Source organism: Tigriopus californicus, chromosome 1 (genome assembly GCF_007210705.1).
Source record: "Tigriopus californicus strain San Diego chromosome 1, Tcal_SD_v2.1, whole genome shotgun sequence".
In the NCBI taxonomy this organism is placed as follows: Eukaryota; Metazoa; Arthropoda; class Copepoda; order Harpacticoida; family Harpacticidae; genus Tigriopus; species Tigriopus californicus.
In genome coordinates, this window is record NC_081440.1 from 2,362,996 (window position 1) to 2,384,846 (window position 21,851).

Consider the following 21,851-nt stretch of genomic DNA (forward strand, 5'->3'; position numbering starts at 1 on the left):
ACAGAGATTCGGACAATTTAATTCTTAATTCTCGCCTTCTTAACTCACTCTAATGATGTTAACGACTTGGAACCGATTAGTCCAAATCATTTCCTTGACCAAAGTGGTGGGAACACGGTCCCTTCAGGAATAGTGGGCGACCCGGATGAACATACAAAACAGCGATGGAGTCAGACACAACATTTGGAAACGCAGGTCCAAAGGGTGTATCGCCATTCTCCTTTGTCTAAGAAAGTGGAACCAAGAACGAGGAAATGTGGCCGTGATTGATTTAGCTATATTGGTCGTCGAGTCAGCTCCTCGATGTCAATGACCTTTAGTTAGGGCGAACTAGTTGCTGACGTTTTCTCGAACTCTGATGAACTTGCTCGGAAGGTAAAAATCAGCGCTCACAAGGTGAATATTTCCATGTGCCAATCACCTTTCTCATCCCTCGTGAACAATTGTGAGGTTTCTGGTTGACATGCTATAGTAACACTTTCTTAAGTTGTAAATTTTCAATTTCAAAATAAAGGGCCGGAGCGAAGATCAAAAATATTCACTAATATCTCGTTTAATGAAGTGATGCTCTATTTTGACCTTGAAATCATGATCATTGCTTTTTGCAAGTCATCATGCAAATGCATACTTGTTTGCTATTTCATCATTTTGGAAACCTGAGACCCAAAATGTTTTGAAGTCAATGGGTTTTGGCTATCTTCGTTGTACTCATTACACACCAAATCTGAATTCAAAGTTTCAAAGAGGGACATAGGTTTCACTTAAGTTCTAGATTTTTATTTCTATTTTTGAGCGTCGAAAATGTTTCTAAAAATAACTTTTGAAACAGTTAACTCCCTTAAAAAAGGGCGAATAACATTTTTATTTGTCCTACTGTTCAACGTCCACCCTTTGAGTTTGGATGGCATTTGTAGAAAATGTGAGTACTCTATATCCTGCATTCAAGAACTTGAGCGTTAGTATAAAGGTGCTGAACGGAAACAATAAGTCATCACTCCATTCACTCCATCTAATAAACCAACATCCTAATAGCATGAAGGTACGACGAAAACGAATCAAATTCATCTCGCGTTACAAAACTATTAATTGATGATTTTTGTGTATAGGGTTTCAGCATCGGAATATTGGCCATGTGTGCCACAACTTGTCTCGTGGTTCAAGCTGAACACGGCAAACATCACGGCTATTGGAAAGAGCACCACCATCCCGCCTATTACAAGTACGGCTACAAAGTGCACGACGACTACCACGGTACGGATTTCGGCCACAATGAGCATCGCGATGGACACGTCACCAAAGGCGAATATCACGTCAAGTTGCCCGATGGTCGCGTGCAAACCGTCACCTACTACGTGGATGGTTACAAGGGCTACGTGGCTGAGGTCAAGTACCATGGCAAGGCCCATCATCCCCATGTGAAACCGCATAAGGGCTACGGGCATGATCACGGGCACGATCACGGTGGCCACTCGGAAGTGTATGGCCATCAAAAGCCAGGTCATGATCACGAGTATCATAAGCATGAACATCATGAACATGGACACGATCATGGACACGGAGGACATTCGGAGGTGTATGGACATCAGAAACCAGGACATCATCATCATAAAGGCTATGGCCACTAGGACATATTATTAGAGTGACTGTTTTGATGAGCTTTTGGCATAGAAGCTTTTTGCACTTGTTTTCATTCCGCATTACCTTTAATTATTTTTCATTGAATAAACAATATTCGGAAACGAATTTTAAATGACACTACTTTTGGGGAGAATTTAGCTAACCAGGGATAACTTGCATCCTGGTAAAGATGTAATGGCTCGCTTCCCTGGTTGGGCAAGGCTCAACTTTTTGGTTTTAGCATTCTCCAATCATTTGACCAATGAATATAGGCAGGATTTCTATTTCAGTACATTGTGTTTTGTTTTTGTCACTTCCACTCAAACCTCCTAAGAGGATATAGACAGAGTCTTGGATAATTTTACAAGCAAAGAAAACGATTTGAAAGGAATGTAAAGATAGAGAATGTATATTGGATGAAAGAAATGAAATCTATCACAACGGGGGAGAGAATGAAAAGAATCGACGCCCCCACCGCCTGTAACGTGAAGAAGTGTCCAGGGCGGTTTCCAGAAATGCCAGGCTGTGGTCAATCTGGTTGCCACCGTGGTAATATCATCGCTTAATTTAAAGTAAAGATGGCGCTCCAAATCAAAAAGGTTCGTCAGAAATTTTTAAGTGAGGGTTAGATCGGACTTTGTCCTTCTCAACACAAGGATATCGCGCCCGCATTGGTCAAGTCTTGTCCCATTGGGCTCCCTGGACAGCCCCGGCAGAAAGCGCATGAATCGTCGTTGAACTGCTGCTAGTGAGTCCTGATCGCCATTCAACCTTGGTGACCACACCTCAGAGGCGCACTCCAGAATGGACCTCACGTAGGTCTTAAAGAGTCCGGTGAGCACTTTTTGGACTCTTGAACGTCAAGGTGTAGCAATTTTCATAAAAAAAGCTTCCATCGAATTCTTTTGTCTCAAAAAGATTTACCATCTTATAACATAAAATTTGCGTGCCAAAATCAAAAGCGTCACTCGGTGTCCACGTTGACTTCTTATGTGAATAACGGGATAATTTTTTAAGTTTTTACATGATTGTCGGTTGGGGCAATGTTTTAAATAACCTGATAAAAAGATGTAAGAATACTCGTTCAATAAATTAAGCTCCTAACAAATATGGGGCAAGCAAATCTTGCAGAATCAATGTACAAAGATGAATTGGCCCAAAGGGCCTCATTTTTGAACGAGGGTAACTCACAAAGACTAAAAAGCGCACTATAATGAAGTCGAATCATTGACGCCTAAGGCTTTTTTATACCAAGGCAAACCAAAAGTTTCATTTAGTGACGAGTTGTCCCAAAGAACAATCAAAAACTCAAAATATGCTATGTCGTCCCAATTAAGTGATAAGGGCATCAAGGTTTTTCAATGTATTTTAAATGTGGATGCAACTCGTTACTAAATAAAACTTGTGGTCCTTCCGTGAAATTACTGATGCAATCAATCTGTCACCTCTAGTCACAGAGAGTTTAGGTACACATGCTCTCAGTGACTAAAGTTGTAGCATTCACTATTATGGGCTTAAGTGAGAGAACTATCGCTGAGAGACATAGAATGAGCAATCATTCAATTCTTGACGCCGTTCAAGAATTGATCTAGACCAATAAGAGATGAGTTTGAAGAGAAATCTTGGACGCTAATCGGTATGAAAATAGAATGGCGAAAGGGTTCAGCGGTTGCTCATTCTGGTTAACCTTCAAGCCTTAACTCAAAAGTACGACTATCTAAAAAAAACTCGGCTCAGGTTATTGGAGTTAACAATTTCAAACCTGACATTGAGTAAAAACTATAAAATTCGTAATTCAGGCCTTGGTAGTGCTTAAAAGCAAAAAAAGACGTACCCAACGACTCATGATTCGCTTTTGGCCGCTGGCAGTCAGAAAAAAAAGGAATCAACTAAACCTTCAAAATCGTTCCTCATTGTAATGTGGATCTCCCTAGATCATGTTAGGTCTTTCAAGGCCAATACAGACGCTTCATAAGAACATAGGGTGGCTCCAAGCACTTCGTACACTCTGCAACTCAATATGAACCTCTTAGTATTGAATAGAGACTTTGATTATGGGGAATGTCATTGAACAAAAGGCTGCTCGCTTTGGCCTTACCTAGAAACTGTTAGTTATGCCCCCCCCCCTCATTTTTAACTATTTGAGTCCCTATCATGGGAAAGATACTATTGGTCTTGATAACGTAGTTTGATGACAACTTAGTCATGGCTCCTCAAATTGTGGACAGCAATGTCTCAACTGAGTTGTGGGGTTTGGAGTTGACTTTATCGCAGTGCTTTGCCCAAGTAAAAAAGATCATCAGACTTTAGATACTTTTGATCTGAAACCCGAATTCTTCAACATGTTCGTTGATGCAACCTGTGACTGGACAATAATGTTCTTATTGGTGTCAGTGCTCTGGGGAATATATTGCGGCAAAGGATTATTGAGAATATTGATGTGCACCTCACTATTCAACTTGATATGGTCACCCTACGACCAGGGTAAGTGATGGCATTGGAACCGGGCCCCAAAATGGCATTGGCTGAATGATTGGTTTATTAAAAAATCATGTTTGAGCTTCCAGGAGTCCACCAAATACTTTTCTCGTCTTGCTTATCCTGGAATTGTCGATGAGGAGCTTTTCAGCCAAAAAAACACATAAACACATCACGCTCCTTGGTCAGGAATGGGACGCTTGAGGACAATGATTATCTTCTTTCATTGCTCCAGCCTCATTTCGATGGAAGACTTGATGCTCAAAAGTGTCTTGGATACAACCCTGGACCTCAATGAAAGGTTTTGAAAGCAATTCCTTAGCGGCTAACAATCTGGCTCTCGTTAGCCCAGCCATGGAGTACGTCAAGAAATCTTCAGAGATTCGGTTTTTTCTTTGACCTCTGTGGTTTTTATGTCACAGAAATAGTTTGGTGCAATGTTTAAAAAGGAATCATGTCTTTGTTTTGATTCCCCTAGTTTCGAAGACATGCTTCTTCAAGATGTAAAGCAGGAATAGGGAGGTGTTCAGGATTGGAGGATGGGGGACCTTCCGGCAAAGAGTAATTTTGGGATGCTTTCTCTTTGCAATCCTAGTCACTAGTTCATTCACTTCTTGGTAGCCATATGATAGGTTAATCGTGAGCCAAGCTTGAACGAATTTGGGACATTTTTGGTATACATATGCTTTTTGAAAACCGGCAGCCTCTGCCAGAGAAAATTTCTGAATTCGCTTTCAGCACTGATCAAGGATGATGCGGAAATGTCTCTTTACAATCTTAGGGACACGGGCTTATGTTTATGTCCACAACCACGAAGAAAGCTATTGAGATCCAAGGTTTTGCTTAACAAGGTCTATTCCAAGAAAATTAGCATCTGCTCGGACGAGGACATATCTAATGTGGAACAACTTTTAACCAGCTTAATGAAGAGGTTTTGGCCAGAAAATATGAGCAAAGTATTTCTAAAAATGACCTCATCCTGCCTACATGATGGTCTGGGATGTCGTTAACGATTACGGTCGAAAATCTCCTTTAATCTTCATTGAGCATGGAGCTCCAACCAACCAGAGAGTAGGTAAATAATATTTTTCAGTTCCATTTGAACACACCATTATTTTCAATACGATAAAATTTGTTTTTCGGGTTGGATACTGTGACGATTGTCTCGGCACTAAAGTGCTATCGATTTTATTTCAGAATTTGTCATAGCTTCTGAGTCTTTCAACGCTTTGAAAATAGGCATTTTGCTAACTCACTAATGTTGCCAGGTCATTTCAAAAATGAGAAAACGGATAAATGTGCTGAGATTAAAATGTATTCCATGAATTAAATCTGAAGAACTGGCCTGAAGTTTGAAAGCAACTTTCAACAAGATTTTGGTCCCACCTTATATCCGCCAGATCCGTTCTGGACCGACCTAATGATCATTTTACGATGGTGCTTTGAACAGTTATGAGAACCTTATCTCAAAATCTGAATCCGGCGGTCGTGGTGGAGCATGTACAATGTCGTTTGTCATTCAGTTTCTCAACGTTGTAGAACTTTTTTCATCCAAGAATACTTGGACAAGTAAAGTGCTAATTGTCCCATTGTATGCGTTCCTCTTTGATAAAATAACCTGAAATTGGAAAACGAGGGGTTTCTTCTTTAAATCTTTCCATTGTGTTTTTGGATGTATTTTGCACATATTTGTTCCACTTGTAAAAGTCGTAACTGCACAGAACCAATCATTTCCAAAACGGAGTTCACTCACTTAGCATTTTAGAAATATCGGTTTTCGAGCAATTTTGGAACTATGCCTGTCATGGACAATCTCAATAGGCGATCCATAGAAAAACAAGAAACGCCATCCGCGCGATTGAAATCCTACAACTTATTCTACGAGAGTGGATGACATTTCATCGAAAGTGAAGTGCAAATGTACAGTATTTCTAGTCGGCGTTATATAAAAGCTCGCAACGGGCAGTTAAAATCATCAGTTCAATTCTGTCATCCATATCAAAAACATGAAGGCAAGACTGAATGAATAATATCACCCGTATTGAACGATTCTAATCTTATGCTAACAATCTTTGATTTTTGGTGTATAGGGCTTCAGCATCGGAATATTGGCCATGTGTGCCACAACTTGTCTCGTGGTTCAAGCCGAACACGGCAAACATTCACGGCTATGGAAAGAGCACCACCATCCCGCCTATTACAAGTACGGCTACAAAGTGCACGACGACTACCACGGTACGGATTTCGGCCACAATGAGCATCGCGATGGACACGTCACCAAAGGCGAATATCACGTCAAGTTGCCCGATGGTCGCGTGCAAACCGTCACCTACTACGTGGATGGCTACAAAGGCTACGTGGCTGAGGTCAAGTACCATGGCAAGGCCCATCATCCCCATGTGAAACCGCACAAGGGCTACGGGCATGATCACGGGCACGATCACGGGCACGGCCACGGTGGCCACTCGGAAGTGTATGGACACCAAAAGCCGGGACATGGTCACGGTCATCATAAAACATGGTCATCATCACGGTTACGGCCATTAGCACTTGACTATCTTTGAATAAGTTCGATTTTCTTGTTATTTATTAGTTGCTTCCTGCACTTGTTTTGCAATGCCATAGATACAGATATTTTTTCAAAAAAGAAAAGAGACATAATTTTCCCTTGACAGATATCCATTTCTGTGTATTATTTCTCGCCATCCAAAAAAGGCTAGAATACTTTTCATACAAAACAGAAAATGAACCTTGAAAACAGCACAGACATTAATGAATGGTAAAGTCAGTATAGAAAAATTATAATAATGGGTGAAACCTTTGTCATGAACATGTTTGAATCAAAGCTTTGGTCACCGTTGAAAGGATTTGATTACCGTTTTGTACGCTTTAAAAGCACAAATAGCACAGTTTGCTTCCACAACGCTGATGGCATTCAGTAAATATTGAAAAAGGTGTACATGGTGCTGTTCTTTGTTGCAAGGGTGCATTATCAAATTACTTATGGTATATTTCTACACAATGTGAGAGAGACGTATAGGTAAGGGTGCACATAGGGATTGATTATTTGTGAGTGCCTGATCAAATACTTTTTAGATAACCGATAAAATGTCGACATTAATGATTTTTTTATCATTTTTCTTCAGTTACTGAAGCTATATTGGAATAGCTTGAACTAAAACCCATTTTCATCCACAATGGAGCACACCTTCCAAGAAAGCTGGAAAAGAGGCGGGGCATCCCACGGCGTTCTAGAATATATCTAACTGTGAATACGGGCTAGTTCGAACAATGAAGTCCACTTCTCTTCTTTCTCGGGCTCCTTCATTGTTTAACTTGCTTCCCTCTAATATTCGTAGAGAGTCTGTAGGTGTTGATGCAGTAACATTCTATAAGTCAGGCCTGGACAATGTTTTTGAGCGACATTTCTTTATATTATACAACTTTATATTCAGGGGCTAGCCAGATTTGTTATCTCTAAGTCGTTGGTTGATCAAATATTATATGAGTGATAAGTAAATAAGTCTTTTGTCTTGAAGTGATGGGAATTCCTTTCTCACTGTACTAGAAAAAATAATAATAATATTCATTGCGATTCTTGGTCATGCCATGGCGTAAAAATAACTATAAAATAAAATATTATGTATAGATATTATACAAAGGTTGTTGATAAAACAAAAAAGTATGTCAAGAAGGTAAAAGCAATAATAGTTGACTAGAAAGTGATATCACAATGAGTGTGACTTGAATTGGTCCAATGCACATGAAAAAAGGGAAGAGGGGAATCACAGACAGTACAAACACACTTAGGTAAAGGTACTCGTAAATGATGGAATCCTTGGTTATTGCAGAGTAGAGGATGGGCCAGATTGAACAGATCTTTTATCAGCTCCCATCCTTGATGGCATTGGGCCGGGAGTCGGACAAAGGTCCGTGACGACCAATACTCTGAAGGGGTGTCGGGCCAAGGACAATAAGGTGTTAACAAGTTCTTGACCGGAAAGGACAACTTGTGTCCGGACATCACCTCCGTAAAGGTCAGGTTCCCAACAATGTTGGACATTAACCAGGCCAGCCCGATGATGAGGGGCTCGTTTTCGCATAGAAAATATGTCCATGCATTGTTGGGATATTGGAGCATGCACAGGTATCGCTTGATGAACTTGTAGGTGGCATCGGCGGATTTGAAGGCGGATTGGGCGGAATTTGGGAGCCACGGGTGAAGGCCATAGAGGAAAATTGGAGTGATGTAGGTCCGGAAGAGTTAAATAACGATTGGAAGGGGAAGGTTGTATTCTGATAAAAGACTTTTTGAAATCATTAAAAAATATTTTGTCTATTATCGCGCCTTGTATCTGGTTTTAATTTAGTTCCTCTAGTGTATTGAAAAGTATCCCATTGACATCCCAAAATTTGTTCTGACATTATCAGACAGCAGCTTATGAAAGAAGTCAACAGGAGATGAAACAAAAAATCTCCGCAATAATGTTGTCATCTGAAACCTTCCCTTTCCACCCAAGAAAACTCTCTTGGCCAGATTAAATCAAAAAATCAAATAGAAAAAGCACAGGTCACTGCGATGATATGTAATTCGGTTAGGTGTTAGTTACAATGTTTTGCAGAAATATCAAAAAATGAATTGATTTCCAACGAGATCAATGCCAATTGTCAAGAAAGAGTGCAAATGGGACCTTTATGACACAGACTAATTTTGAGTCGACCTATATTTCACTAACTAGTTTTGGATATGTGAGGCATAATGATTAATTGACGGTCATGAAACGTTTTTAAAAGCTTCCTTTTAGAAACTAAAGCATAAACAAATTGCATGCATCATGAAATGTAAAGAAAATGCTCTAAAATATGAAAATACATTGTTTAAATCATTCTTTAAAAGACGAAGATAATGTTCAAAATATCCAAAAAATATGATAATACCGGGTAGATGTTTGAAATATGCTCAAAAACATCTTTCGAAAACAAAAAGAATTAAAAATTAGGTACAAAATTGGAATAATGGGGTAATGGAAAATCAACGCAAAATTTGTTACCGCTTCCTGTAACACATTTTGACGCCATGAAAAGGGAAAGCTTTCAGTTAAGCCATGTGCTTCTAAAATCAAAGCAAGAACAAACAAATTAGCAACGGCCCACCGAGGCCAAAACCTCATTGATGTTTCGCACAAATATGGAAGATCAATTTTTGATACCTTTCAAATCCAAAATGTGATCAAATATATTTAAGACATGACATGCGCTTCATTTGCAAATTAACCTGTGTTATGGCATTCATTTAGATGAAGCACATTTTGGCCGTCTCTAATGATCGTCCTTTTTAATTTTAAATTATGCCCCTTTTTGGTTCGCTTGCACGCACTTTTCACTGCATGTGCGGATTGTAATCTCACGTGCTCCAATTATTTCCCAATAACGATATTTTGCCTTCAACAATGCTTGTTGATCTTCTTTGAATGAAGAGACGGTAAGAGAAACACATGAAGGAAATGCATCAACAGAAAGGGTTATTGGCCAAAGAGCAGATAAATAACGTGCTTGTTAGAAGTACTTCACTTTTAACAGTATTCCTTGAGAGTAAGTACGCAAGTAGTGATAGTAGAATAGAAATATCAAACACAAAAACACTGGTTGAACTTTCTCTCTGTCTGCCTTTCAACCGTCATGTTACATGAGATCTTGGTTCAATGTGAGTGAGCAACGAAATTAGACACTTCACTCAAAAGTTCAATTGTCAATTTTCAATGTGTCTGTTGCCTCCCTCCAGTCTGGTTAACTAACCAGCGAAAATCCAAGTCGAATGTCAATCTAAAACTGACTTTATCAACACTGACAAAACACTATCTTACATAGTCTATATTAAAAATGATTCCTAATAACCTTTTGCAATAATCCGACTCGTGATCACCACGAAATCAATTCATTCCGTTGATTTTCAAGCACTTGTTTTCGTTTCATCAATGTTGGATGATCGTTCAATTTCAGACTAATGTCCAGTGGGAAGTTACGCCTACTTATCCCAATTACCTGTATCACGCCAAATATGTTATCAGTACTTCAGTTTTGGCAGTGGAAAGAGCGTAAATGTTCACTTCCTCCCTTAAAAGTGACATTCTAAAATCTATGAAGAAGAAATATTGACATTTTCTCCGCGTGAAAACAATGTCAAGCTATAAATGACCAACTGTTTGAACATTGATCATCAGTTGGTTTTTAATTGTCGTGGTGTTTAGTCCTCTATTGGACGTCTTTGCTTCCATTTACAAAAAAAAAAACTTCAACGATCATCATATCATGAAGGTAATTCAAGGACTTGAACAATAGTTTCTGCTTCATCAAAAGTGGCCGTTCTTTTTTTTAAATATATCTTAACCCAGTGCTCATTAACTTAAAAGCAAAACGAAGTCCAGAATAAGATCCGAACCTTTCAATGTTGGATTTGATGAAAATGGCATACTTGGGAAAAAAATCGGCGAAATCTTATCCTGAAAATACGTGTCTAGTTGGAGACACAATCTTAACAAAAGGCTTTCAATGCAACAAGAAATGTGATTTACGTTCTGCACTTCAAAGGGTGCTTTGTGATTTAGCCTCTACTAAATATGGGGCCGAGTCCTTGTTATTTAATCATGATGTGCTTTTAGTGTATTTAGAGATCTACGGAGCCTCTTCCCCATTTTGTTTGGGCTGTCGGATATTGGAAATGAGGGCCCCCATGACTGGCTTAGCTTTGATTTATACTTTGCCATTCAGAATATTCATTAAGTTTTTGAGAGTCTAAAATCCATCTTATTTATCATTTTAGAGCTGCTTTAGATAATGATGCCGATCTTGGCCGATTTTGCAACAAAAATAATTGTGAAATGAAACGAAATTATTTGGGCTATCACAATGTCACATCATTCAACTTGAAGAATCTTTGAACGATTTTACGACGACGATGTGAACAAATTGTTTTGTGAAATATTGGACTGCCACTATACATAAGCGTTTAGAAGTACCTGATCAATAGTCTAAAACCCATGACAGGATCGATCTCTTCAACTAATATTCTGTCATTTCATTCCGCTCATTAGCAATTATAAACAATAAAGACTTTAGTGATTCCTTTGGGATTTCCTATTCCAGATGTACCTTTTGACCTTGCTCATGGCCACCTTATCTGTTCTGGCGTCCTCTAGTCCCGACCACGGATATGGGCATGGTCACGGGCACGGACATGGAGGTCATTACAAATTCGGCTACAAGGTGCACGACAGCTATCATGGAACTAGTTTTGGTCACCACGAGCATCGGGATGGCCACAACACCAAGGGCGAATATCATGTGAAGTTGCCCGATGGTCGCCTTCAGTCGGTTCATTATCACGTTGATGGATACAAGGGTTATGTGGCCCATGTCAAGTATTCCGGTAAAGCTCATCATCCCAAAGGCCATGGAGGTCATCACGGAGGTCATCATGGCCATGGCGGAGGCCACTCTAAAGTCTATGGACATCAACACCCTCACCATTAATGAGATGAAAAGTTAAGAGAACACATACCTCTGAGAAGCTTGATTTGGTTGATCCAGATCGCCAGGATGCCGTTCCCAGAGGTTAATTGATATTGCTATGTGAAATAAATATTGCTTGAAATGATATCACATCATACCAATCCTTTTGAGTGATGATCATTTAGGTCCATGTTAACTCAATTACTAAAAAAATCGATGATCAAGGTTAACGAACATCATATCTACGAGTGCTTTCATTTTTTTGGCATTTTCTACCTTTCTTTTTCTTGTGATGTAAGCTCCCTTTCCTTAATCTTCATGAGTTTAGCAAATAATTATTTGTTTTAGTAAGCTATGGAACTCCGATAAAATCAACACTTCACATTCACGATTTTTCACATGAAAAAGGGGGCTTATTTTCTATCGGCATTTTAAGATATTTTTGTTATAATCAAATTGGTCATCTTTGTAAGAAATTTCCCTATTCTTGAAAAAGTTTAAAGCTGCTCTCAAATTTTCAACTTCCGGGTGCCGGTAAATAAAGATAATGAATCCATTTGCTATTTCTTGAGGACAAAGTCCATTAGCAATGCATAACTCAAGGTGCCATGTTCTTCTTATCGGGCTTGCTCATTCTCACGTCAAACGTATGGCGTTCCAATCTAATAATAATAACTCTTTATTGCCAGACTCAAGTCACATTGGATCTATATAATAAATCTTCATTGCGACTCTTGGTCATGTCATGGCGTAAAAACACGGTAAATTGCGGACAGTACAAAAACAGTTGGATAGAGGTAAATGATGAAAATCTTGGTTATTGCAGTAGAATGGGATATACTATATAATTGTAAATACAGTATTTTTCGCTCATAGGTAACAGGGGACCATTCACTTTTAAGTCTCTTATGGAAAATGCACTTATTTCTACTTGTAGATTTCAATTTCAGGAAATATTAACTAAACAATCAAACATGGAATGAAAAAAGTTCCGAGCGTATCTCTAAATTAGTCCAGTGAAGTTAGGGAAATAGAAGGAAAAATGTAGTGCGGCCAATGCGGCTCTCTGATATTGGGCATTTTGTGAAAAAAGAATGAAAATAGACTTTATTTGTCATTTATAGACTTCGAAAAAAATGTCTTTTTGGCCGAAATAATTTTATTCAAGTTGGGAAAATGAGAAAAAAATGAAAAAAAAATGAGAAAAACATTTGGAAATGCTCAAAAAGGTGTAAATAGGCAATAAAACACAAGCTGTTAATTAGTATTCTTAAAGTGTTAATCCATTGGCAAAAAGGACGTTCTGAGCCCCTTTTAGCCTCTTTGTTGCAAGGCCGCTTTTGTTCACTAAACGATTTTGGATTTTGGTCGCATCAAACCAAAGACGGCAAGTGGAGATCATTTGCAGCTCCCTTTTTGCAGCTGACTTTCCCACACAAAAAAGGGAGTTGAATTTTAAAATTTATATTCATTGGTAGACCAAACATTATAAAAATGTAAACAATTGCTCTGTTTTTCATGTTCTTCTTTCTTTATCTTTTTCTTAGTCCCTTCTTTTCTTATAACTTCGAACCGATATGATTTCCTACAAGCCTTTCAATTTTATTTTGTATTTCTTCCAACTCACGTTATCGTGTTGCAGCTTGGCCTCTGTAACATTATTGACTATCTATGTCATGTCTTCGTTAATTTGCCCAGGTCCTGGTGAAAACAAGCTTTTGCTTACCCAGAACCTGAGGAATTACATGCTCATGAATTTTTTGATGTATCAAGATGCTAACTCAAAGATGAAATGCCGACATTATTTAATCATGATCAAAGTGTTCCTGAAATAAATCTATCTATCTATCTATCTATCTAATTGAAAGAATCATAATCTGTCATTTCAATAGCACAGGGGATTACATTCCTTGAAGAGGTCAGTAATGCTTGTGAAAGTTAATACCAAACCAAAATAAAAAAAAATGCTAATAACTTCTGAAAATTGCACACAAGTCAATATAAAATAGTCTCCAATATGGTAAGAAGGTCAGAAGGAAACAAATCATGATTCAAATGACTAAACGGCGAAAACTGATTGATGTTGACAGTTTTTGGCAGGGATTTGTTTCAATGTTGCCCCGCCTCAAATACTTTATATCACTGCCAGTCTCTCTTCTTCTCATGGTGACGATAGAAAGTTAATTTGTGGTAGGAATGACCAAAAGGCTCCAGTAGCCTGGCAAAGGACCAAGAAAGAATCTACTCTTGGGTAACTGAGAGTAATGTGGCACTGAACGGAATGAAATTCCGCTCAATGACCTTTGGGTGAACTCCTTTGAATACTCCACTCGTAAATAATGGAGGTAAAGATATTGAGCAGGTCTCACCCATGAAAGATTTAGGTGCAGTCCTCCAAAATAATGGAAAATTTGATGAGCATATCCTGTTGAAGATGGGTAAAGCTTTTCAAATGTGTGGTTGGATATATCGCACATTTAAGTCCATAGACAGCATCACGATGCTAAATCTGTACAAGTCGATTGTTCAGCATATCTTGAATATGCTTCACCCATTTGGACTCTAAGTGTTCAGCAAGTTTGCATAAGGTCCAACAAGTCCAAAGATGTTTCACTAGGAACATCACAGGAATGAGAGAGCTCTCGTATTGGGAGAGACCAAAAAAGTTGGGACTGTACACTATTCAGAGAAGGTGCAAAGGTATCTGATACTGTGCGTCTTCAAAAGCATCCATGAGCTTTGTCCCAACCCAGGATTTAGGGTCAATGCTAGTGACCGCAGAGGCTTAATGTGCGTTTTTAGAGCACCTTCAAGCCCTCGAGAATCCAGGCTAGTTCGAACAATGAGTCCATTCTCTTCTTTCTCGGGCTCCTTCATTGTTTAATTTGCTTCCCTCCAATATTCGTAGGGAATACGTAGGCCCTGTTGATCCGGTAGCATCTTTCAAGTCAGATTTGGACAATTTTTAAGATAGCATTCCAGATCAACCCGACATTTAAGGACTAGCTCAGTCTGCCGACTCGAACTTGATGGTAGACTAAATATTATATAAAGATTGAAAGGTAATAAATAATAAGAAACCATAACCTTTGATTTTAACAGTACTGGGGATTGCACTCCCTGTAGCGGTTAGAAAAGCCCGTGAAAAAACAAACCAAAAAATGAAAAGTAGATAAGACATTTGGCTCAAATGTGACGAAAAATGAAAAAACCTTATGTTTTAGGCATTTACCTTTCTTTCCCTGGTTCTAGTAATTTAACTTATTTATCTGACTTACTTTTGAATATGTTTTTTAACAAAAGTTTCTTTGACATAGAAAAACACATTTAGATGGATTAAAATTTGAGCAAATATTGAGCAAGAAATAATGACCACCCTTTTTGATAATAGCTCTTTATTCAATTGCGGGGGCATCCTTTGCGTGGAGTTTATAACAGTGAGGCTTGAAGAAAGTTGACAAGGTCAAGACACCCTGAACGCGTTCCCCCATTTCATGCCGTTGAGTTTGAGGAGAAGAGCGAGGCCTTGCCCGAGCTTCTCTTCACAGGAGAGGGCATGCTAAAATGGGGAACGCGTTCAAGGTGTCTTGACCTTGTCGACTTTTTGAGATTCGATCTTGAATAAACTGCATGCAAAGAGCATTTTGCCGCTATTGAATACTCAGTTTTCTTTTACAAGAACCTGACGTAAGAGAATGTCTATTTTCTTCACAAATAGCTGGAAACTTAGATTCCTGCCACTCGTGAAGATTGCGCCATGAAATAAGATTTATAATGGTGGCGTTTGGTTTCCTCTGCGTGCCTGAGAGGGAACTTTATACCGCTGAAAACCTGTCCTTGTAAAAGAAAAATCATTCTTTGGGCCGGTGTGGAGTGTAGTGAGCATCCATCGATATGTTAACCAGGAATGAGTTGGTTCCAATTCTAGCAACCAGCAATCTCAGCTGATATGACCACAAAACATGAAAATGCTATATTGGAACTTGGTTATATGGTTCTGTTTCAAAACTAAGTTTATTGTCATTAGATGCTTTATTATAGGTGTTCTAGTTCTACGTCAATAGATTTCAATCAATAACAAGTGCACTCTCAAATAATATTGTCCCATACATAAACGGAGAGCTATCCTATGTTCTATTAATATCCACTGTTATTTGCATTGGCATTTAGTGATGGCCGTAACCATGGTCATGGTGCCCATGATCATGACCTGGCTTTTGGTGTCCATACACTTCCGAGTGGCCACCGTGGCCGTGCCCGTGATCGTGCCCGTGATCATGCCCGTAGCCCTTGTGCGGTTTGACATGGGGATGATGGGCCTTGCCATGGTACTTGACCTCAGCCACGTAGCCTTTGTAGCCATCCACGTAGTAGGTGACGGTTTGCACGCGACCATCGGGCAACTTGACGTGATATTCGCCTTTGGTGACATGTCCATCGCGATGCTCATTGTGGCCGAAATCTGTGCCGTGGTAGTCGTCGTGCACTTTGTAGCCGTACTTGTAATAGGCGGGATGGTGGTGCTCTTTCCCGTAGCCGTCATCAGCCTCAACCAGAAAGCTCGAAGTAGTGCAAACGGTCAATAAAGTTATGGCGAAGACCTGAAAGATATGATCTGAAGGCTAGTTTTTTGGTTTCCTTGTCGGTTTTGGGTCAATCTTACCTTCATTTTTCTTTTTTGACGACTCTCCACTTCACTTAAACCTGCTTTTGACTGGTTGAAGACGGTTAAAAACTGATGCCTTAAATCTTTCTATCCTATCCTTTTATATTGGAAGTGGCTATCTTACATGAAATGCCAGCCTGAAATTCATCTGCTGTGAGCGACTTGTAAAAATTGGTATTTTCTCTGTATGTAAGATCAATATGCCGGTGAGGGTCCAGTGTTAAAAATATCTATCTTGTTTCATCCAGATCGCACTTTGAATCACAAAAGACCACAACCAAAATTTATCCCAGTGCCAATGAATTGTCCAACATGAAACGGGAGCAATTACTTGTACGCAATTGGCAAGGAAGTGTCTCTCATTCCTCGTACGTGCCGAATCCCGCGAACAGTACTTGGACATGGGATTGATTACTCGTGTTCACGGATCCTCGAGCAAAAGTCAAATGGACGGCGGGCTAACTAGACCCTATCATAGGACACTAAATGCCAAATTCTCGCTCATCTGTCATTATTGGCGAATTACTTCTTCATTTCCCTCTCATTTCAATTAGTACTCGGAGTTTTACAAAAGTTAATGACAATTGTAAGCCAATCACTTTGATCACTGTTTTCAACTTGTTTCTCATCGGTGTCATTTCCTCAATCATAATTCATCTCATGGAATATCCACGGATGGCGATAACAACCATTCAAAGTGATCGTGCTCTTCCAGAGAGGGCATTATTCATAATCATAGATCTAAAAGTCCAATCCACATGCTGGAAACCACCAACTTGGGACCGTCACATGGGACGAGAACTCTCGTTTCCATTTCAGAGTCTTCCCTGTAGATCGTCTCCAAAAAGAATTTTCTTCACTCAATTCGTCAATGGTATTGTCCCCATAGTCTTGTCCACCTGCCACGGTTAATATGCCATTGACCAAACCTAAAGCGGGGCCCCATTTCCGGTCCTCCGGGAGTGATCCAACCCATTGCCAATCCGTAGACAATGCACCCCTTTTGGCTTGATGGAACTCGGTCAAAGGAAGGAACATAGCTGAAATGCCGTTGTAGTAACCTCCGACCACCATGATTCCAATCTAAATGGCATCGAATTGAGGGATGATGAAACAAAGGCTAAAAAAGGCGTCACGCACCTGGGAGGCATAGTTCGTAATAAGACAAGATTGCCACATTCTGGGCGCCAAAAGGGGTTTCACTAAATTCTTCTCCCAACTAGAGGCTCCCTTTCTCAGAACCCAAACATTACTGGGCTCCGATTCGTAACGGTAACGACCAATTGAGCCTCCAACAAAGATCAGATCTCCATGCAGAGCCAGGAGACAACCATCCGCTAAAATTAAGATCAAAAGGGACTCACATCAAAAGGTTGAGACAAGTCGTGATCAGACTTTACCAGTAGGAGTCTCTAAATCATGTAATGGGTTCCATATTCTGGTGATGGCATTGTATTGCCAAGTGGCGTTTAAGTAATTTAACTCGCTCGATTGATGGTCCCAAAACCGTCCTCCAACCACGTACAAATAATATCCCTCACCCACAGAGGCCAGGTAAGACGTTGACGTAGGCAAGTTGGTTGTGTGCACCCATCTTCTTAACACCGGAAAGTATTGATAACACGCTGACCTGTGATCATCCAACATACCATAAAATTCATAATGATGGCCAAGGATGAGGAAACCGCAAACCTGTCGTGATGAAAGAATCCTCCACATGCGATGACGGATTTCTTCAATCGGGACACCGTGAGTCCAATCCTGGGTTCCGGTAAAGGTGGAATGACGCACGTGTTATTTTGCTTCCCGATCACTTCCACAGCACTGAAAACAAGTGTACTCGAGTGATTGTCATTGTCGTCACAGTTAGGTTTGAAAGGTGTAACCCAAAAACCTTTCACGTTGAAAGCAAAATAATTACACTTGCGGGAAGTCATATATGAATGCACGGAAATATGAAATCGACTTGTGTACACGTTTGGATATTGAAGTAAAAGCATTACGAGATGCTGGAATTTTGGGTTTGTAAGGGACCATAAATTGAATCTAAGACTGAATTCTAGTTGGGCCATGTGTTGAGATTAAGTTATACTGCACATTGATTACATTCACTTGCCTTGATTACTGAACATTTTAAAAGCACCATTGTTAATCGTCCCATATTTAGTGACAACATCATCCATTGGAATAGCTTTGAACCCCAAAAGATCGCTATCTTTGTTGGCATTTCTAATGAAATTGTTACTTTTTGACGGCGAAAAGTCATGCCTGAACCTGATGAGCCCATGAAAGGCTTCTTCCGGTGTTGTAGATTAGTTAGGACATAAAATATGCAAAATAGTATATTTTCAGCTTGCACTCTCCTGTTCTATCATTTCTAGTAACCATCATGCAATATGAGTAAATTATGAGAGGAGGGGAAAATGATTATTTTTCATACTTAAGATGCTTTAGAAATGGTTCGTCATTTATCAGACGAGACATTTCGGATCTTTCTTTGACTGACATGTGCCTCACTGGAGGGCCACACTCTTTAATGTAATACATAGAGAGCCATTTTCTAATTACAGCAGACGATTTTGCTTGTAATACTTTACCCCGTCCGTTTGCAAACTAATTTTGACTTCCCGGACCACTCAGTTGCAAATTTATCTGGGCAAATTCTCAATTGGATCTTGGGACGCATTGGATTGCAAGTTCTGGTCGGGAGATTGCCAGGCGTGACAATATCCGTGGCGATTGACAACCCATCCTGACAAAAACGCTTCCAGACCTGTGCTGATCCATAAGGCGATCCAGGGAGGATGAAGTGGTTGCATTTTTACATCTTGGAAATGATGGCGTCAAACATCGGCCAATCCAAATCCCTTGCGGAACTGCTTTTCTGGATGTTGTCCCTTAAGTTTTGCCCATGGGCCAATCAAATACATTTGAAAGATGTGGTGCTCACAAGTGATGATTATGGAGCCCGCCAGGACTGGAAAGGAAAATTATTTGCAACCTCGCTAGATGGCATTTCAGCGTTGCGTTACCTTTCCTCTCCAAGTCTGACGGCAGCCATTCCTTAGACTACCGTTTGTTCACCCTTTGAGCCTTGAATCGTCTTTCAATCCCAGGGTGTTGCTTTATATACTTTTGTGGCATTGAACTTTCCAAGGGGGCCTCAATATTTGATCACGGAGTGCGGCATTGGTGCTTATACGCGTTGACCAAGTCTAATGCTAATGCATGGCTATTGCTTTAAGATCCAGATTTCATTTTTTGTTCACAGGTGGGAGAAAATCACCTCATCTTTAGAACGAGTTGCTAGATTTCGTTTTTTTGTGATTCTTAGATCTAGGATAAAAGATGAATACCTAAAATCTAGGTTTTTAACTCGAATCCTAAAAATCGTTAAAGAAAACCACAGAAACAAATGGCAAACTCGGGAAAACCTCAGAATGATCTAAAAAAGAGGTGGATAGACACAGAAAATAGAAAATGAAAGTCTATGACAATCATCATGCCTTATTCTTTGTAAAAAGTGTCATAATCTACACTTTCATGACATAGGAGTAACCAAAAACCAAATTTGTTATAAGGCAAGAACAAGCCACAAATCACCTGATGTAAAAAGCATTTACTACAACATGACCCAAAATTTGTTTGACCTAAACTTCCAAAACAACTCTGGATTGGAGATGGCGCTTTTTTCTTGCGAGAAATAGCTATTCATTCAATGACAATTAATCTTTCCATACATCGCTTATTGCTTACAACTACTCAAAAACACAATGCGTATAGAATAAGAAGAATAGAAGAGTGCATGAAGGCAATGAAAATAACAAAAGTTAAAACGGTCAATCAGATTGCCTTTTTCAAGTTCCCCTTTTCATGCCCACTTTTTCAAAGAGAACTCTTATCCAGCCCTTGTACTTAAATCATCAGTTTGGGTATTCATCAATAAAAACTTGCCTTTGTGGTTGAAATATGTTTTTCCACTTGAGAAACTACAAAAAGGGTTAGGAAAACACGAAGAAAATTGTATATATTAAGAAATCTTATTGCAAAGGCAGAAAACTATTTTTAGGTCTCTTGTTCTATGTCAAAACGCTAGTAGACACACACCTTCATTTACTAGCTTATCAATTGAATATCCTCATTTTATTTACAAGAAATTTAAATTTCTTCCTTGCAATGTTCGTTGCCAGGGCACAGTTCTTTTAAAATAAGTACTGATGTTGTCGTAAATATTTGATTCTCTTTTGGAGCCTAATGCTACTTCTTAGAACACTTTTGTTCACTAAATGGTTTTGGTAACTTTTTGATAGACTTGCGTAATGAAACGATGACTTTGTTGTGTGGTCTAAAAAAAGGACAATTCACATACCATGCATACTCTATTTCGAGAACAGCTAATTGTAAAAGCCTTCGAAGCATTAAGAGAGAGGCAAAAAAATTCCAAGGTTCATAACTACTTGAATATATCCAAAGATGGGGTCATAACCCCCTGTACAAGAAAGCAAGAAATGCTAGGGAAACTGGATCATCGATATGCATTCCAACCTTCCAGGCTCACCATCGTAGTACTCCCAACTTTAACATTCCCAGCCACATACATGTGCAGGAAATCACCCTCTTATACAGGAGATTTCCGAAGAAGAAGTCAGTTACTCTATGGGTGCACAAAGGAGCAAAAAGCTCTTGAATCAAACATTTTCGCCTCTCGTCAAGTCGCTCTCCTAAAAATACTCCACAGCTCTGTATGACGCAGCTATTCCCAAAGAATTCATTGTTTATTGTTTACACCATTCATACATCAAGTTTGATGATAGAGAAAATGGGTTAAGAAATTGAAATGGAAAAAGAGGGCAAACATAAAATTGCAAGGGTTAGGAAAACACGTCAAGAAGAAGAACGGTAGGGAGCATCTCAATCAGGCATTTTGTGGTGTGTTTTCGACTAAGGTGGTCAGACTCCTCCTGAACAATGAAAGTTGATCTGTACATCTCACAATTGACGGCAATTTGTTTCAAATTCTTGTCATCCGTACAAAGAAGGAATGGTGGCGGAGTCTGGTTCTGGCCAAGGGCTCAAAAAGGGGCTTGCCAGCCTGTCTTTTGGTTTCCATACAGATGTTCATTACATTACGTACCAAGAAGGGAGGGGCATCGCCCAATGGAGCGATTGACACTTGTCCAGAGCACATCCTGAACATGAAGATTGAGGCTAAACCTTCACGTCTTTCCTCCAACGATTGAAGCGTAAGATTTGCGAGGCGGGTGGAGTAGCGCACATCCCAGAAATTTCGGACCAGCTTAGTTGCCCGTATCTGGACTTTCTCCATTAGCCTCACGGCGCCACAATTAATTGGATTCCAAATTTGGGACCAAAAATTCAAGGAGGGGGCGTACGGATGGATAGAAAAGTTTCACAATGTTCACTGAATGTCAAACGTCTATCAAAAGTAACCCCAAGGTCGACATGAGCCGGTCGTCTTGAGAGGGAAATGCCAACAATCTTAAAGCCGTACACAAATACTTTTCGCCCGACACTCCACACCATGCATTTTCGTCCATTGAACTGCATTTTGTTCTATTTC

At 39.6% G+C, this 21,851-nt stretch overlaps 5 protein-coding genes across 6 annotated transcripts; 3 read left to right on the plus strand and 2 right to left on the minus strand.

Moving 5' to 3' along the window:
* The first annotated feature begins 983 nt into the window (after positions 1-983).
* On the plus strand, positions 984-1,920 carry LOC131882788 (histidine-rich glycoprotein-like). Its single transcript, XM_059230051.1, has one exon. It carries the CDS (start codon positions 1,131-1,133, stop codon positions 1,623-1,625), a length of 495 nt encoding a protein of 164 aa, XP_059086034.1. The 5' UTR covers positions 984-1,130; the 3' UTR covers positions 1,626-1,920.
* Positions 1,921-5,085: 3,165 nt separating this feature from the next.
* Positions 5,086-6,761, plus strand: LOC131889318 (kininogen-1-like). Its single transcript, XM_059238407.1, has 2 exons — positions 5,086-5,166; positions 6,186-6,761. The coding sequence occupies exons 1-2, from the start codon at positions 5,086-5,088 to the stop codon at positions 6,657-6,659; spliced, it is 555 nt and encodes a 184-aa protein (XP_059094390.1). The 3' UTR covers positions 6,660-6,761.
* A 3,551-nt stretch (positions 6,762-10,312) lies between these two features.
* On the plus strand, positions 10,313-11,717 carry LOC131883947 (histidine-rich glycoprotein-like). Its single transcript, XM_059231562.1, has 2 exons — positions 10,313-10,410; positions 11,239-11,717. The coding sequence occupies exons 1-2, from the start codon at positions 10,405-10,407 to the stop codon at positions 11,623-11,625; spliced, it is 393 nt and encodes a 130-aa protein (XP_059087545.1). The 5' UTR covers positions 10,313-10,404; the 3' UTR covers positions 11,626-11,717.
* Positions 11,718-15,607: 3,890 nt separating this feature from the next.
* LOC131884729 (pro-resilin-like) lies at positions 15,608-16,981 on the minus strand. Of its 2 annotated transcripts, none has more exons than XM_059232594.1 (2): positions 16,870-16,981; positions 15,608-16,205 (listed from the first exon to the last, which is right to left on the minus strand). In XM_059232594.1, the coding sequence occupies exons 1-2, from the start codon at positions 16,918-16,920 to the stop codon at positions 15,771-15,773; spliced, it is 486 nt and encodes a 161-aa protein (XP_059088577.1). In that variant the 5' UTR covers positions 16,921-16,981; the 3' UTR covers positions 15,608-15,770. The 2 variants fall into 2 exon arrangements, with proteins under 2 accessions (XP_059088577.1, XP_059088586.1); XM_059232603.1 differs by lacking the exon at positions 16,870-16,981 and adding an exon at positions 16,268-16,732 and having other exon boundaries at positions 15,611-16,205.
* Positions 16,879-18,222, minus strand: LOC131884720 (calicin-like). The gene is made up of 4 exons (XM_059232585.1): positions 17,963-18,222; positions 17,671-17,900; positions 17,411-17,607; positions 16,879-17,353 (listed from the first exon to the last, which is right to left on the minus strand). The coding sequence occupies exons 1-4, from the start codon at positions 18,205-18,207 to the stop codon at positions 17,012-17,014; spliced, it is 1,014 nt and encodes a 337-aa protein (XP_059088568.1). The 5' UTR covers positions 18,208-18,222; the 3' UTR covers positions 16,879-17,011.
* Positions 18,223-21,851: the final 3,629 nt, after the last annotated feature.